This window comes from Melopsittacus undulatus, chromosome 17 (genome assembly GCF_012275295.1).
Source record: "Melopsittacus undulatus isolate bMelUnd1 chromosome 17, bMelUnd1.mat.Z, whole genome shotgun sequence".
Lineage (NCBI taxonomy): Eukaryota > Metazoa > Chordata > Aves > Psittaciformes > Psittaculidae > Melopsittacus > Melopsittacus undulatus.
This window is the reverse complement of record NC_047543.1, coordinates 137,621-152,749: the sequence shown is the minus strand read 5'-3', so window position 1 is coordinate 152,749 and position 15,129 is coordinate 137,621. Positions and strand designations below refer to the sequence as shown.

The window sequence follows — 15,129 nt, the reverse complement described above, 5'->3', positions numbered from 1 at the left end:
GGGGCTGTGCGCCTGTGCCATCAGGGTTCTCTGTTGCTCAGTGCTCAGGCTCCTGGAACAGCTCCAGGTTCCTCATTCACCACCACCCCTCGGGGATGCTGGTCCCCAGGGGGATGAAGCTGCAGTGCCACTGTCACCGGTGGGATGAGTGACATGTTCAGCTCCATCCCTGCAGGCAAGGCAGTTGTGCAGGAGGGGTTAACCCAGAGGATCTGTGCTGGGAGGAATGTGGGTTAAGGACCCTTCTTTGCACCCTGTAACCCCACACCAGAGACCAGAACAAGTCACTGGCAGCCAGGAGCTCCCCATGACATCCAAGCAGCCTGGGTGGCAGCAAGGTGGCTCTTATCAGCTGGAGGTACCCGGCCCTCTGCTCTGCACAGAACCCAGTCCCCACTGCTGGGCATCCCTGCAGTGCTCTGGTGGTACTGGGGTGATGGCAGAGGGATGGGGAGCGTGCCACAGCTCTGCTCACACAGGGCACAGGCACCTGCATCTCCTCCCTGCTCACAGCGGAGGCTGCGGTTCAGTGGGAGCAGCTGATGGGGGCAGGAGGGGCAGGAGCCCCCAGCGCTGTGGGGAGGGCACAGTGTGGGAAGGGGTTAAGGAGCTGGAGCCGGAGCACCCCATGCGCCCTGGAGCCTGGTTTTACGTAAGCTGTTCCAAACATGTTTGTAACAACCCTTCGGTGATGCACCTTGGGCAAAAGTGGTTTTGGGTCCAAAGATCAGCGCTGGGACCGGTAACCTGCCCGCAGCAAACACAACCCTGCAGGGTATAAAACCCCAGCGGCGCAGGACAGCCCGAGCCAGGAAGGAGGATGGAATCCAGCATGAACCTGCTGCACGACGCAGGCATCCAGGCCACACACTGGCTGCAGGAACACTTCCATGGCTCCCAGGACTTGTTCCTCTTCATCTCCTTCGCTGCCGACCTCAGGAATGCTTTCTTTGTCCTCTTCCCTATCTGGTTCCACTCCAACGAGGCCGTGGGCATCAGGCTCATCTGGGTGGCTGTGATCGGTGACTGGCTCAACCTCGTCTTCAAGTGGTGAGTGGCCCCATGCCACAGCTCCCTCCACACGTGCTGGCACAGCTGGAGCAGTGAGGGCCAGATGTGCGCTCTCAGCCTTGACATGGGTATAAACCACAGAAAATAGGCCATGCCCCAGCCTGGCAGTGGCTGTGGTACCCAGGGTGCCATCCTTGCAGCAGCCTTTCAGCATCCCAAGGTTCTGGGGCTGCACCCCGTGTCCCTGCAGCAGGACCCAGTCCTCAAATCCCCCTGGATGCCCATGCTTGTCTGCAGGTGTGACAGGGATGGGTGGCCTCTGCCTTTGATGCCACCACCAGACGGTTGCTCTTGGCCTGAAAAGGACTGAAGTGGAGCAGACACCACTGTTCTCTTGCAGCCTGTTGACTTGCTCTCCCCTTTCAGGGGCCAGGGATGGGGACATGCACAGGCAGTGTTTGCTATTGGGACCAAGCAATCAGCTGGATGCTGTGTCTGTTGGACACCCTGGACCATTCCAAGGGTCCTTTGCCTCTTCCAGCTCCCAGGCCAGAGTGGGACCCACAGCTGTGCCACCAGTTCTGCTGCGCAGGACCCCTACAGCCCCTGTTCTTTCTTTGCAGGATCCTCTTTGGGGAAAGACCATACTGGTGGGTCCATGAGACAGATTATTACAGCAACGCCTCTGCCCCAGCCATCCAGCAGTTCCCACTCACCTGCGAGACTGGCCCTGGTGGGTCCCTGGAAGGGGCAGTGGGTGCTTGCCCAGGGCCCTGCACATGCACCCTATGGGGAGGGAGGTGTTGGCATGGCCATGGCTGTGGCTGCTGCCTGCTGTAACCCTGGGGAGGGCTGGAACCGCTGCTGGTGGAGGCAGGACAGCCCCTGTGTGGAGCAGACCTTGACCCTGGTGTAGACGTGGCGGTTCAGCACCAAGCCCTGCCTGTGCTCGGCTGCAGCCCTGTGCCAGGATCATGCTCTGCTCCAGCCCTGTGCCAGCATCATGCTCTGCTCCAGCCCCATGCCAGGACCATGGTCTGCTCCAGCCCCATGCCAGGGCCATGCTCTGCTCCAGCCCCATGCCAGGATCATGCTCTGCTCCAGCCCCATGTGCTGGCAGCCGCTCGGTGGGGAAGGAGCTTTCCCAGCTCCAGAGCAGCAGCCGCAGGGAGATTGGTGCTGAGCACCATGAGGTCGGTGCCTCTCTATGGGGGGGTCTGATGTGGGGCTCTCTTTGCACTCAGGGAGCCCCTCCGGACATGCCATGGGTGCAGCAGGTGTGTATTATGTCATGGTGACTGCCCTCCTCTCCTCTGCCATGGGGAAGAAGCAGAAGAAGACACTCAAATACTGGTGAGCTGGGGCTGCAAGTACCTGTGGTGGGCAGGGGCTGCTCCAGAGCCAGCTGGGCACAGGGCTGGGGGCAGCCCTGGCACTGACACGGGTGCCTGCCCCTTGCAGGGTGCTGTGGACGGTGCTGTGGATGGGGTTCTGGGCAGTCCAGGTCTGTGTCTGCCTGTCCAGAGTCTTCATTGCTGCTCACTTCCCCCATCAGGTCATCGCAGGGGTCATCTCAGGTGAGTGCATCTGACCCCATCCCCTTCCCCACAGCACTGGTCAGGAAGGGTGCCTGAGAGATGCATGGGAGCTGTGGATGCAAAGCTGCCCCTGTGGCTTTGCAGTCACTGCCTCTTCCTCATGGGCAGGATGCCCTCCAGGCCATGCCCCGTCTGAAGCAGGAGTCCCAGTGGGGCAGGCAGGGCACTGCTGGGCTCTGAGGGACCACGAACATAGCCCATGACAGGGGCTTGGGTGTGAGAGGCTCATTAGGGACAGTCAGGCTCTGTGAGCAGCAGTGGCTGCCAGGGCAGTGACCACCATGTGAGAGCATTGGGGAGCCCCAGCAACATGTTCCCTGCTCAGCTCCAGCACCTGAGGAGCAGGGATGGAGCAGGGATCCCTCACTGATTGGCACTGTCTCTCCTACTTCCTTACCGGTAGGGATGGCCGTGGCCAAGAGCTTCCAGCACATCCGCTTCATTTACCACGCCAGCCTTCGCCGCTACGTGGGCATCACCTTCTTCCTCTTCAGCTTCACCCTGGGCTTCTACCTGCTGCTGCGGGCGGTCGGCGTGGACCTGCTCTGGACACTGGAGAAGGCACAGAAGTGGTGCAAGCGCCCTGAGTGGGTCCATATCGACACCACCCCCTTCGCCAGCCTCCTCCGTAACCTGGGCATCCTCTTTGGGCTGGGGCTGGCCCTCAACTCCCACATGTACCTGGAGAGCTGCCGGGAGAAGCAGGGCCAGCGGCTGCCGTTCCGCCTGGGCTGTGCTGCTGCCTCCCTCCTCATCCTGCACCTCTTTGATGCCTTCAAGCTGCCCTCCCACATGCAGCTGCTCTTCTACATCCTCTCCTTCTGCAAGAGCGCAGCCGTGCCCCTGGCCACTGTCGGCCTCATCCCCTACTGCATCTCCCAGCTCCTGGCTGCACGGGACAAGAAGGCTGCATAGGAACGGCCCCGCAGGTAACAGTGTGCCCGGGCTCGGGGCACTCAGACCGTGGGTGCACCCAGCACTGTTTGCTCCCCTAAACCTGCACATACTGTGGACAGTGAAGGTGCTGCCGGGCAGCTCCTGCATGGACCATAGTGCTGGGCACAGCGTAGGCTCTGGTGGGCTGCGGCCAGCCCATGGCACGGGGCTGTCAGGGCTCTCCTGCCACCCTGCTCGCACCCAGGACCTGGTGCAGGTGGGGACAAGGCTGTGCCCCCCTGCAGCTCATGGGGCCGCACCACTGCCATGCTGCAGGGCTGGAGACGGCACCACCGGGAGCAGGGTGCTCGCCCATGGGTGCTCAGGGGCTGGAGACGGCACCACCGGGAGCAGGGTGCTCGCCCATGGGTGCTCAGGGGCTGGAGACGGCACCACCGGGAGCAGGGTGCTCGCCCATGGGTGCTCAGGGGCTGCTGGCGAGGCGGCTGTTACAGGAACAGCAGACTGTGATTTGGAGACAAAGCACTGGCTTGCAGGAGCCCCCCAGCCCTGTGGTGTCCGGTGCGATGTGAAGCAGCTCGGGGTACACGTATGCATGTGTGTGTACACATACGGGATGTGAGTCTGTACACACATAAGCAAGAGGTGTTTTATTAAAGCTGAAGGTATGTTTAGCTGCTGAGTGTGCCTATATTGCCGGATGGTGAGGTGGGATGGGTGACTGGCTCCGGGGCATAGGGCTGATGTGGGACTGGTGATGGATTAAACCACTGGGAAAGGCAGTGCTGGGCTTCCCTGTTCCTCATCGCTGTTCACCCCTGGGTGCAGTCAGATGCAGGCAGCACAGCAGGAGGGGATGAGCTGCTTTTTGTGCCGTTTATCCAGGGTTTCTGGGTACAGGCACAGGGATGTGCTTGTGTCACCTCACTGCTTATGGAGATAAGGACAGCTTTGGGACTGAGCGGCTCAGCTAAGGGCTGCGGGGCAGGCCCGGAAACTTGCGAGGTTCAAAACCGGACCAGTAACAACCAGTAACAACCGCACCCCTCCAAGGGAAAGGTTTGTGTGTGCCCGGGCGAGGTGTGAGCTGGGAACAAGCCCCAGGAACTGATGGATCCCTCGCAGCAAAGCATGGAGGGCAGATCCCCTTCCCCAGTGCTCTGTGAGCACCAAACCAGCTCACCCCTAGCACAGAACACCGGCTGCTGGGCTGATGTCTTTATTCCCTGGCACAGAAGGTGCTGTAGCTCATGCAAAGCAGGGGAGAGCAGCCCTGCTTTGAGAACCGTTCTTACGCTTCAGGGCTCCCACTGCTGGTGAACGCCTGGAGCAGAGCTTCCACTTCTCCTCGCCGACTCATGTTGGTGGCCTTGCCCTGAAAGCGGCCTCGCTTCCCAGCTCCTTTGCCCCCCAGCAGCTCTGCCACCCTGCAGGAACAGCAGTACAGGCTCCTTCTCACTTGCAGACCCGTTCCAGAGAGCCTCAATGATGCTGCTCAGGCTGCAACATCAGATTCTTACTCATTTTAACATGTTACCTGGGACCTAAATTCTCAACTGCTTCAACAGGTCCAGCTAGAAGAAAGAGTCCTGCTTCTTTGTCATCTCCCACAGTCAGGAACAGCAGGGTTTCCTGTGGACAGATGGATGTATCTTGCTCCAGGATACCCCTCCTGGCCACAGGACCCATCCATGCATGCCAATAATTCAGGAGTCTGTGCATTACTGAGGCAGAGACTCGAGTTGAAGGAAGTAAAATTGAGTTTCTTAACCTTAACCTCAGTCATATGTTGTGAGGAACAGAACAGGTACAGGGGTATCCACGTTCAAAGGATACAGCTGGCAGTTGGACTGGATGATCATTGTAGATCCCCTCCAACTGCAACAGTCTATTCCATTCCCTTCCAACTGCAGTATTTCATTCCATTCCCTTCCAACTGCAATATTCCATCCTATCCTCTTCCCAGTAAGGTTCTGTGCAGCTCTCTAGGCACAGGCTCTTCTACAGAGCTCTGGATTTTCCCTGTTGTATTCCCTGACTGTTGAGGATTCCCCTGCACACCCAGGCTGATGGGGACAATAATCTCAGGTAACTTTTGGAAGGAAACACACCTTGCTTGGGACTATGGGACAAACAGAAGCCCTGCCAGCCCCTGCTTGGGCTACAGCTTGAATGAAAGAGCCCATGGGGTCAGGTGAGTCTCCAACAGCCACTTACCTCTGTCCCAATCTCATTAGCGATGATGTTCATAAACTCAGAGTCACCTTCTTTCCTATGGGGATGGGTAAAAAAACACTTCAGAAAGAGGCAAAAATCCCCTCTAGAGTCCAAAATATCAAAGGTCTGATGAGGCCTGGGGTTCTGGCCTCTCGCTGTTAGGATGGAGACCAGGGGTTTTCTGTGTATCTAAACCCTCATTGTGCATTCCTATGGATATATGAGGAATTATTTGTGTTTAATAGAACTCTTCAGTTTTATCTGAAAATATCAATGGCAGAGAGAAACCAGACACGGTTATTTCATAGCTCTAAAAGCAGAACTCAATGACTGAATTACTAACACGTTCCTTTAATGACACAACCTTCCAGGAGACTGAGGCCGTTTAATCCTCTATTCACCTTGTTTATATTCTTGAGAAACAAGCCTGAAAAGGTGGCGGAGAGATTATAACATGTGTAAGATACCGTGATGCCATTTCCCCCTTTTCCCTGAACTCCTCTGTACCTGTGTAGCACAAAGAGCTGACTTGGAACAGGCTTGCTCTTGAAGTCCCGGGCTATCAGAACAGCCATGTCCCTGAGCAGGTTCAAGTTATTCTGCAAGAAAAGCAACCAAACAGTGCTGCAGATGGAGAAATCATGAACCCTCTGCTGTGTTCCCAGAGGCTGGAGCAGTTTTCCTGACATCCACAATTCAATTCCCAGTTCGGACTAAAGCTTGGCTCTACAGGAAGCCTTTCTCAGCCACCCTTGTACCTTCTGCAGCAGTTTCACTGAGCTCTGCAGTCTTTTCACAGCCTCTACGTGCTCCCCCGGTCCATTTCTGAAAGAACAAGGACTGCAATCACCATTCTGGAGGGCATGGTTTCTTAAAGGAGCAAGAGAAGGTAGCATCATAAAAAGCACAGCATAGGCGTTTGCTGAGGCTTATGTGCCATTTGTCAGAAGGAATCGTAAAGATGAAGTAATAGAAGTTACTTGAGCAGTGAAGTCAGAGCCTTCTCAGTACTGTGACTTTGTTCAAGTGACTTCAGTACTCTGTTTCCTGCCAGGAAAACCAAGTTGGTTTTGTTCTTTTTCCCTTTTTCTGTGCCAAGGAGTTTAATAACCTTAAAAAGAAAGCCACAATGGTCAGAAAAGAACAGTATTTTCCTTATACTCACACAGGTGGCCAGTTCCTATCAGGTTATGCCTTGTTGTGAGTATTGACTCTGCCAGTGATTAAAATCCACCATAAGGTCAACATACAAAACCCCCCAAAGGATGGTGACACAGTGGAATGAGTACGATTTGCTCATCCTGGGTTGCACTCTGCAGTGCACCTGGAGGTCTCTGGTGGGATACAGACTCCCACAGAAGCCTGAAAAGACAGAAACACATAAAAGCAGCTCTAGAATTTTCTCTCCACCTCCCTGCAGAGGATTTCTCTCTCATTCATGACAAGCACTCAAAAAGATCAGTGCTTTAAGCAGAGAACAAATGGCTGCAACCCAGCAGAGCACTGGCAGTTCAGATAACAGCATTGCTGCAGGTGAGGGCTGAGGGCAGGAGGGGCCTTTCCTGCATTCACCCGAGTGAGTGGATGCAGACTGCACCCTGTGCATGGTGCTGTTGAGTTCACCCAGCACAGGGGCTCCTGCTACCTCCTCTACCACTGGGGCAATGCCAACAGACCATGGATCTCAAGGACTTCCAAACGCTCTCGAGAGTAGCTCAGCACCTGCAGGTCACTCAGGTTGGAGACGTGGGTCCCACAGCACATGTTGGAGTCTATGCCTTCGATGTCAATAACTCGCACTGGCCCCACATGGTCATCCGGCAAACCACGGCTTCTCACCTAGCATGAGGACATTGGCACCACGGTGGCATCCATGCTGTGGTTACCTTGGCCTTGCAGATATCATCAGTTCTCTCCATCACTCACTGTTTCAATGTCAGGGTCATCTGCAGCCAGTTCCCTCACTGTCACAGGCACCCTCTCCCTGATTTTCTCATTCACACTCCTCTCCAGGGCCTCTATTTGCTCTGCTGTCATGGAGGGGGTGTCCAGCTCAATGATGCTTCGCTGGCGGCCCAGCTCCCTGCACCAGTGAACATCTGCTGCTGTAGTAAAACCTGCTGGCAGGCTCCTTTGAGCAGCACTAAGCACCATCCCACTGCTGGAAATGTGACTGAAACGCATTCCCTCCTCTCTGTTACTTACAGAGCACACAATGCATACCAAACACCCAGAGACAGAGCAAATGCTTTGCACAGCTTCTCCCCAAAACTTCTCTTTGGCTCATTCACCTCTCCCAGGCCCTCTGAGCCCAAGTGAAATGCCCCCAGGGAAACTGATATATTCATGCTCAGTTCTTCACATGGTAGCACACACTAAACAAGGTGAGACTGGGGCAAAAGGAGCCATTTCCCTGCTCACCAAGAAGTTGTTTTGAATCCAAACATCTGGTCTGCGATGGCAGTGATGAGATGCTGCCCTGCAAGACATGTGCAAGCCCCAGCTTTGAGCGCCACCGGCCCCCGGAGCAGGAGCATGCACGCTTCAAACCAGGCTGAACGCTTCCTTCCCGACCCGTCCACAGCGCAAGGGGAGCCCGGGTCGGGCAGAGCTGCGGGGCTGCCCCCTCCCCGTGGCCGGGCTCCCAGCTGAGCACTGCCCGCCCCAGGGCAGGCGTTAACGGGCACGCACCTGAATGCTGCTGCATGTGATCGAAGCGGCGCTCCCAGTCCAGCGACAGCAGCACCTCGGTGCCCGGCTCCAGCGCCGCCCGCACGAAGTGCACGGCCTCGGGGCCGCGCCGCGTCACCCGCAGCACCGGCACATCGCCGATGAGCCCGCGGTCATCCGGCTGCGGACACGGCCATCAGCGGCGCCGCCGCCGCGGCCCCGGCCCCCCCGTCCGGCCCAGCCCGGCCCCTACCTGCCCGCCGCCCTCGGGGAACAGGATGGTGTCCTCCAGCACCACCTGGAAGCCGCTCACCGGCCCCCCGCCGCCCTCGGGCCGCAGCTCCGCCGCCCGGCACGACACCACCCTGGTGGTGAACTGCAACGGGGCCGGTGGCTCCGTGAGAGCCCGGCCCTGCCCCGCGGCCCCGGCCCGCCCGGGCCGGCCCCGCCGCTACCTGCCGGGCCCAGCTGTCCCGCTGGCACTGGAACACCATCGCCGAGCCGGGGACACAGCGGCAATGGCGGCGGAGGAGAGGCGGCGCCTTCGGGGTGCGCGCTCCCGACGCCGCTGCTCTCGGGGGCGGTACACGAGGAGCGGACGGCAAACGGCGGCGGCGGCAGCTCACGTTTATTGTAAGTGCACGGGGAGGCCGCACGGCTCCGCAGCCACGGCTGGGGGTCTGCTGCCCCGAGCCCGGCCCGCGCTGCTCGTGCGTGCGCGCTCCCGACGCACCGGGAGGCCTCCTGCGGCGTGAGCGGGTCCTGAGCTTCACAGCTCGTCCTGCAGGAGGGAGCAGCGAGGAGCCAGGGAAGCAGCAGCGGCCGGTACCGGTCGGGCAGCCCCGGGAGCGTGTCCCGGTGCGCTCCGGGTCGGGCAGCCCCGGGAGCGTGTCCCCGGTGCGCTCCGGATCGGGCTGCCCGAGCAGAGCCTTGAGCCGCTGCTGGAACCATGGCAGGCCCGTGGGCAGTACTTACATCCAGGTCATCCATGGCGGGTGGGGGGGCTTTGTCCGTCACCTTCTCCAGGAGCTGGATGGGAAACCAGCGGCTGTGGGCACCCTGAACGCCCAGCTCCACCGTCCCTATCACCCACAGATGCCCCGGGACCCCGTAGCCAAGCTCACCTCTGCATACTCCTCCATCATGGCCCTTTCCAACTCCTCATCCCCTTCCCAGTCTCGCCAGTTGTCAAAGTCCACGGAGAGCCAGGCTGGCTGCGGGCAGAGGGAGCATCCCCTGAGGGAGGGCACCTGACAGCTCCCCCTCACAGCCTGGGGGTTACTCTGTGGGGCTGCTGCTGCACAGGGTGGGCTGGGGAAGGGCAGGAAGGGGAATGTGCCCCTCCTGACTCTGCCTGCATTGAGGGAAGGGGGTTCCGTGTCCTTCCTGCAGGGCAGAGTTCTCTGGACTAAGGCTGAGCTCCCTTTGGGGTCCCTGTGTGCAGCCCTCAGTTTCTGTCCCAGGGCAGGTTGGTCCCCAGGAGCCGTGAGGTGCTGCATGGAGACAGCGCAAGCGCTGAGGCTGGTCCTGGCATGCCGGGCACCACACGCACCTTGATGTTCTCCTTGGTGATGCGGGGCCAGGCCACTTTTTCCTTCCATTTTCTCATAAAGCAAGTGATGGAGCGGTCAGAGCGCTTCTCCCGCGAGTCCTGCCAAGACACCGGGGATACCTCACTCCTGTCTGTAACCCACCGCAGCCACGCACAGGCTGTGGGGGGACACAGAACCACAGAGACAGGTTTTCTGGCCCAAGGCAGCACTGGGAGTGCCAGATCCAGGCTCAAGGCTCCCGGGTTGGTGCTCACACCACTCAGGCTTTTGAAGAACGGGCAGGACTCAGTGTTAAGCAGCATTGCTCGAGGCTGGGTTTAAGTCTGAGCCTAATGCAGCTGTCTGAGAAGAGTTTGCTGGAGGGAAGCCTCACCTTGGAGTTGACCCTGGCGTACAGGTCGATCTCATTGTAGAACTCTACACCGTCTGCATTTTTGCAACTGGCAAAACACCACAACAGCCTCGCTTAGGGGAGTGAGGCCAGATGGGCCCTGCCCCTTCAGAGCCCCCCTGCATCCACACCACCCCCAGCCGAGGGATGCACCCCCGGCCCAGGGCAGCTCACCTGAACACCAACCGCTGCTCCTCAATGACCACCTGCACATCCCTGCTGTCCTCCACGCAGAACTCCAGGTACACGTACCGCGGACGGTCGTACCACAGTGTTCTTGCGGGTTGCCTTGGCAGAGAGCAGAGCAGTGGCTGCTTCCATGGTGCCCAGCAGGCACCGGCAGGGATCGGGGCAGGGAGGATGCGCCAGACACACGCGTGTTGCCCATCACGCGGTGGGCGCCGGGCCGGGCAGCGGCCGCTGGGCCGCAGCACTCCGCTCCCACGCCGCACACGGGCAGCAGCGAGGCCTCGGGCTACGAGCCCCGGGTGGTGCCAGACCCGGTACCGGGCACTGCCCGCCCGGGCCCGTCCGGTCCCCGCGGGCCGCACTCACCTCGCCATGGCCGGGCCGGCTCCGCCCCGCGCTATTTCGGGCTGGGGACGCGGCTGTCGCGGGGCCGGCGGCGGGGACCGGACCGGGACCCCCGGGCCTCTGGGGGGCGCGCTAGCCCCGCCCCGCCTCCGGCAGGCCCCGCCCCGCCCCCGACAGGCCCCGCCCCTCTTCCGGCAGGCCCCGCCCCGCCTCCGGCAGGCCCCGCCCCGCGCCGCGGCGGCAAGATGGCGGCGGAGCAGCGGAGCCGGTAACGGCAGCCATGGAGGCGGAGGGCGGCCCGCTGGGCCCGGGAGAGCGCTGGGCGCCGGTGGGCGCCGTGTCGGCTGCGGCGGAGGAGGAGGAGGAGGATGATGAGGAGGAGGAAGCTTCGGGCGGGTCACCGCAGTCGGTGCGGCGGCTGCGGGCGGAGCGGCGGCGGCTCCACGGGGCGCTGCTGGCGCTGGCCTCGCACTTCGCGCAGGTGCAGTTCCGGTTGCGGCAGGTGGCCCGGGCCGGGCCGGCCGAGCAGCGCCGCCTGCTCCGGGACCTGGAGGACTTCGCCTTCCGCGGCTGCCCCGCGCCCCTGGGCCTCGGCGGAGCACCGGTGAGTGCGGCCCGGGGCTGGGGCCGGGGCCGGGGCTGGGGCTGGGGCTGGGGCCGGGGCCGGGTCCTCGCCGCGATGGGCTCTGCTCGGGCCGCAGCTGAGGGAAGCTCCCCTCGCACCGCGGTCCTGGGGCCTCCGGGTCCGTGTGTCCTCAGTTCTGTTCACTGGGCCCTGTTCCTCAGGGGGAGCGGGAGAAGCAGGAGCAGACGGAGGTGCAGAAGGAGAAGCAGAGGGAGCTGATACTGCAGCTCAAGACACAGCTGGATGACCTGGAGACATTCGCATACCAAGAGGGCAGCTATGATTCTCTGCCACAGTCTGTGGTTATGGAAAGACAACGGGTAAGGCCTCTGGACTCCAAGCATGTGGGAGCTTTGTACAGACTGTAGGAGCTGGTGAGTGCTTATTTCACACCAGCAGCTGTAGTAAAGTATCGGTATCATAGAATCCCAGACTGGTTTGGGGTTGAAAGGGAGCTCAAACCTCATTCATTTCCAGCCCCCTGCCATGGGCAGGGACCCCTTCCACTAGAGCAGCTGCTGCAAGCCCCTGTGTCCAACCTGGCCTTGAGCACTGCCAGGGATGGGGCAGCCACAGCTTCTCTGGGCACCCTGTGCCAGTGCCTCAGCACCCTCACAGGGAACAGCTTCTGCCTAAGAGCTCAGCTCAGTCTCCCCTCAAGCAGGTTCAAGCCATTCCCCTTGACCTGCCCCTACAGGCCCTTGTCCAAAGCCCCTCTCCATCGAGGCAACAAATGTGTCAGGGAGGGTTGTGGAGCTCGTGGGTAGCGGTGCCACACAGGTTGTGCTGCTGATGTGTTTTGCAGATGATTATAAATGAGTTGATAAAGAAGCTGGACATGGACTTGAGTGAAGATTTTGCAACGCTCTCTCCAGAGGAATTGCGACAGCGTGTGGATGCTGCCATAGCGCAGATTGTGAATCCTGCCAGGGTGAAGGAGCAGCTGGTGGAGCAGCTGAAGACACAGATAAGGGACCTTGAAATGTTCATCAACTTCATTCAGGGTCAGTGCTGAGTTTTTAAATGAGCAGACACTCAAATGCTTCTGATTCCCTGAGAAAGTCATGAGGGGGGAGGTAATCAATGTCAGAGGATGCAGAAGGACGTTTTGAATCACAGGGAAGTACAAGTCTCTGAACTGATGGTAGGAAGAAGGCTGACCAAAAAGGTGCAGAGAGGTATAAGGGAATTTGTCCTTAATATTTGGGATCTGCAGCTTAAATTTACAAGTGTGAGCTAATAGTGTGAAATTCTCATTCTAGATGAAGTTGGAAGCTCTGGTAAGGCAGAAGATGGACACTGTGAATGTGCAGGCAGAAAAGATGGTGGTGGCTCCCACAAACCAAGTACATGTCCTCCTGGAAATAGAGGTGGGCACTGTGTGGCTTGGAGCTCCCGGCATGGCTCTTGCCAGCACTCACATGAGGTTCATGAGCAGGAACCAGCAGCCAGCCATGCCAGGCTGCTTTGCTGTGTTCCTGGCAGTTGGCATCTATGCTTGTTTGCTCCCTCTGACAGGAAGCCTGTGTTCCAGTTCCATTCCATTCCTCCATGGGCTCCCTGGAACCATCAGAGAACCCGAACATGTGGCACAGAGGGTGGGATTGGTCCTCAGGTGGAGATCAGGAAGAAAAGGGGTTTCTCAAGCAGACAGAGCTGTTGTCATGTACACACCATTGGGCAGCACTGTAATTAATGCTCTTTGAGCTCTTAGCTCTGTGAGTGGATACACTGAGCTGGATAGATCCAGAGCTCTTTATATAATTTGAGACTTCGCTACTTACACATGAATTTACTGGGGTTGCAATAGTGTACTAGAGAAATCCTGCAATACCTTTACCTTCAGTGATCTGTCAGAGGTGGCCCAGATGGAATTTGGGTCTTACCCAGCGTAGCTTCTCCTACAAATTGAATTTAATGGTGGCATCAGGAGTAATCACTGCATCTTAGCCTGCTGAAGCAAGGCACTGCTTGAAAATAGTGATCTCCATCAGCAAAGTTTTGGTATCTCCTAATTATCCCCCAAGGGATGGAGGAGGAGCAGACATTTGTACTGCCTTTGTGTGTCTGAAAGAGCAGAGCTGTTGATTCCTTGATGATAAAGTTTATTTTTCTCTTGTCTAACCTGATCAGTGAACCCAGAAGATGCCAGAAAGATGAGAGAAACAGGCCTGCACCTCATGCGTCGCATGCTTGCTGTGCTGCAGATATTTGCTGTCAGTCAGTTTGGTTGTGCTACGGGTCAGATTCCTCGCACCCTCTGGCAGAAGGACCAAGACAAGAAGGACTATGCCCCCTTAATCAAGAAACTGGAGCTGTCGGTAGAGCGGGTGAGGCAGCTGGCTATGAAGTACCAGCAGGAAGACCACGTTATCAGTTCCTTTGACCTGCAGGACATTCCCTTAGGAGGCAGGGATGAGCTGACTCTGGCTGTGCGGAAGGAGCTGACCATCGCTTTGCGAGACCTGATGGCTCACGGGCTCTACGCCTCTTCCCAAGGAATGAGCCTGGTACTGGCACCCATCGCGTGCTTGATTCCTGCCTTCATCTCCTCGCCGCAGACCATGCACCCCTGGGAGCTCTTTGTGAAGTATTACAATGCGAAGAACGGACAGGCCTTTGTGGAATCCCCAGCTCGCAAACTCTCCCAGTCCTTTGCATTGCCTGTGACAGGAGGTGTGGCTGTGACCCCCAAACAGAGCCTGCTGACAGCGATTCACACCGTCCTCACGGAGCATGACCCCTTCAAGCGAAGCGCGGACTCGGAGCTGAAGGCGCTGGTGTGTATGGCACTGAACGAGCAGCGCCTGGTCTCCTGGGTAAATCTCATCTGCAAATCTGGAGCTCTGGTACAGGCCCACTACCAGCCATGGAGCTACATGGCAGACACAGGCTTTGAGAGCGCGCTCAATGTTCTCAGTCGCCTGAGCAACTTGAAATTCAACCTCCCAGTAGACCTGGCTGTCCGGCAGCTGAAGAACATCAAAGACGCTTTTTGATGGATTTTTATTGTACATCGTCCCTTTTCCACAAGCAGGGCAGCTGCTGGGCTCAAAGCCTGGCTTTTTTAAGACCCAGTTTGGCTTTTTGAAATTGATACTTGCTTTTAGGGAAATCTCATGGTGTCTCAATACTGGAAATCTGTGTTTACAGGGCTGCTGCTGTACAGCACCTCACCCTGCCCCTTTTATGCGGCCCTGAAGGGCAAAACCGCTTTGCTGGTATGTGTTCAGTGTGTGGGGCTGGCAGTGGCCACAGAGCCCTCTGCAGCCACAGCTTGGCCCCTGTGCTGCCTCTGCCCTACAAGTCTCCTGGCCCGCAGACCGAGGCAGTGGCTTGCCCTCCCTGCTGTGACCGTGGGGGAGAACCGGGGCAGAGCTGCGGGGGGGGGGGGGAGGGGGGGGGGGCTGTGTCTCCTCCGGTACATTAAACCGCTTTAGCAAGTGTGGGTGTGTGAGACCCCGGTGCCCGTGTTGTGTGTCCGTCACCAGCCCCTGCGCAGTGGGTGCTCGGCGGTGTGAATACCGGGAGCGGGGACTCGGTGCTGGGGTGGATACCGGTGATCTCCCCCCCCCCCCCCCGCCCCGTTACCGCTGCCATCGGGACCGCAGTGTCACCGGACGGGGGGGGGAG

At 58.7% G+C, this 15,129-nt stretch overlaps 4 protein-coding genes across 5 annotated transcripts; 2 read left to right on the top strand and 2 right to left on the bottom strand.

Annotated features, from left to right (window-relative positions):
• The first annotated feature begins 680 nt into the window (after positions 1 to 680).
• Positions 681 to 4,143, top strand: G6PC1 (glucose-6-phosphatase catalytic subunit 1). Its single transcript, XM_005139853.4, has 5 exons — positions 681 to 1,050; positions 1,635 to 1,744; positions 2,256 to 2,364; positions 2,473 to 2,588; positions 3,013 to 4,143. The coding sequence occupies exons 1-5, from the start codon at positions 821 to 823 to the stop codon at positions 3,522 to 3,524; spliced, it is 1,077 nt and encodes a 358-aa protein (XP_005139910.2). The 5' UTR covers positions 681 to 820; the 3' UTR covers positions 3,525 to 4,143.
• Positions 4,144 to 4,709: 566 nt separating this feature from the next.
• Positions 4,710 to 8,979, bottom strand: AARSD1 (alanyl-tRNA synthetase domain containing 1). Of its 2 annotated transcripts, none has more exons than XM_034070239.1 (12): positions 8,849 to 8,979; positions 8,647 to 8,769; positions 8,415 to 8,574; positions 8,145 to 8,202; positions 7,650 to 7,806; positions 7,446 to 7,562; positions 6,704 to 6,834; positions 6,482 to 6,548; positions 6,231 to 6,322; positions 5,724 to 5,778; positions 5,044 to 5,138; positions 4,710 to 4,957 (listed from the first exon to the last, which is right to left on the bottom strand). In XM_034070239.1, the coding sequence occupies exons 1-12, from the start codon at positions 8,885 to 8,887 to the stop codon at positions 4,798 to 4,800; spliced, it is 1,254 nt and encodes a 417-aa protein (XP_033926130.1). In that variant the 5' UTR covers positions 8,888 to 8,979; the 3' UTR covers positions 4,710 to 4,797. The 2 variants fall into 2 exon arrangements, with proteins under 2 accessions (XP_033926130.1, XP_033926131.1); XM_034070240.1 differs by having other exon boundaries at positions 4,710 to 4,933.
• Positions 8,980 to 9,003: 24 nt separating this feature from the next.
• On the bottom strand, positions 9,004 to 10,987 carry PTGES3L (prostaglandin E synthase 3 like). The gene is made up of 7 exons (XM_034070243.1): positions 10,893 to 10,987; positions 10,512 to 10,625; positions 10,320 to 10,386; positions 9,946 to 10,044; positions 9,518 to 9,607; positions 9,369 to 9,422; positions 9,004 to 9,174 (listed from the first exon to the last, which is right to left on the bottom strand). The coding sequence occupies exons 1-7, from the start codon at positions 10,898 to 10,900 to the stop codon at positions 9,163 to 9,165; spliced, it is 444 nt and encodes a 147-aa protein (XP_033926134.1). The 5' UTR covers positions 10,901 to 10,987; the 3' UTR covers positions 9,004 to 9,162.
• A 100-nt stretch (positions 10,988 to 11,087) lies between these two features.
• RUNDC1 (RUN domain containing 1) lies at positions 11,088 to 14,611 on the top strand. The gene is made up of 5 exons (XM_034070237.1): positions 11,088 to 11,475; positions 11,658 to 11,816; positions 12,302 to 12,500; positions 12,759 to 12,866; positions 13,630 to 14,611. The coding sequence occupies exons 1-5, from the start codon at positions 11,152 to 11,154 to the stop codon at positions 14,493 to 14,495; spliced, it is 1,656 nt and encodes a 551-aa protein (XP_033926128.1). The 5' UTR covers positions 11,088 to 11,151; the 3' UTR covers positions 14,496 to 14,611.
• Positions 14,612 to 15,129: the final 518 nt, after the last annotated feature.

What these genes read in the sequence shown, in the direction of transcription:
- G6PC1 (XM_005139853.4), top strand. Translation starts at nt 821, where the DNA reads ATGGAATCCAGCATGAACCTGCTGCACGACGCAGGCATCCAGGCCACA. An exon ending in CTCAACCTCGTCTTCAAGTG is followed by an intron (nt 1,051 to 1,634) that starts GTGAGTGGCCCC and finishes CTTTCTTTGCAG; the next exon opens with GATCCTCTTTGGGGAAAGAC. An exon ending in CACCTGCGAGACTGGCCCTG is followed by an intron (nt 1,745 to 2,255) that starts GTGGGTCCCTGG and finishes CTTTGCACTCAG; the next exon opens with GGAGCCCCTCCGGACATGCC.
- AARSD1 (XM_034070239.1), bottom strand. Translation starts at nt 8,887, where the DNA reads ATGGTGTTCCAGTGCCAGCGGGACAGCTGGGCCCGGCAG. An exon ending in GGGACAGCTGGGCCCGGCAG is followed by an intron (nt 8,770 to 8,848) that starts GTAGCGGCGGGG and finishes GCCCCGTTGCAG; the next exon opens with TTCACCACCAGGGTGGTGTC. An exon ending in CTAATGAGATTGGGACAGAG is followed by an intron (nt 5,139 to 5,723) that starts GTAAGTGGCTGT and finishes ATCTGTCCACAG; the next exon opens with GAAACCCTGCTGTTCCTGAC.
- PTGES3L (XM_034070243.1), bottom strand. An exon ending in TCACCAAGGAGAACATCAAG is followed by an intron (nt 9,608 to 9,945) that starts GTGCGTGTGGTG and finishes CTCTGCCCGCAG; the next exon opens with CCAGCCTGGCTCTCCGTGGA. An exon ending in TGATGGAGGAGTATGCAGAG is followed by an intron (nt 9,423 to 9,517) that starts GTGAGCTTGGCT and finishes TTTCCCATCCAG; the next exon opens with CTCCTGGAGAAGGTGACGGA.
- RUNDC1 (XM_034070237.1), top strand. Translation starts at nt 11,152, where the DNA reads ATGGAGGCGGAGGGCGGCCCGCTGGGCCCGGGAGAGCGCTGGGCGCCG. An exon ending in TGGTTATGGAAAGACAACGG is followed by an intron (nt 11,817 to 12,301) that starts GTAAGGCCTCTG and finishes TGTGTTTTGCAG; the next exon opens with ATGATTATAAATGAGTTGAT. An exon ending in ATGTCCTCCTGGAAATAGAG is followed by an intron (nt 12,867 to 13,629) that starts GTGGGCACTGTG and finishes TAACCTGATCAG; the next exon opens with TGAACCCAGAAGATGCCAGA.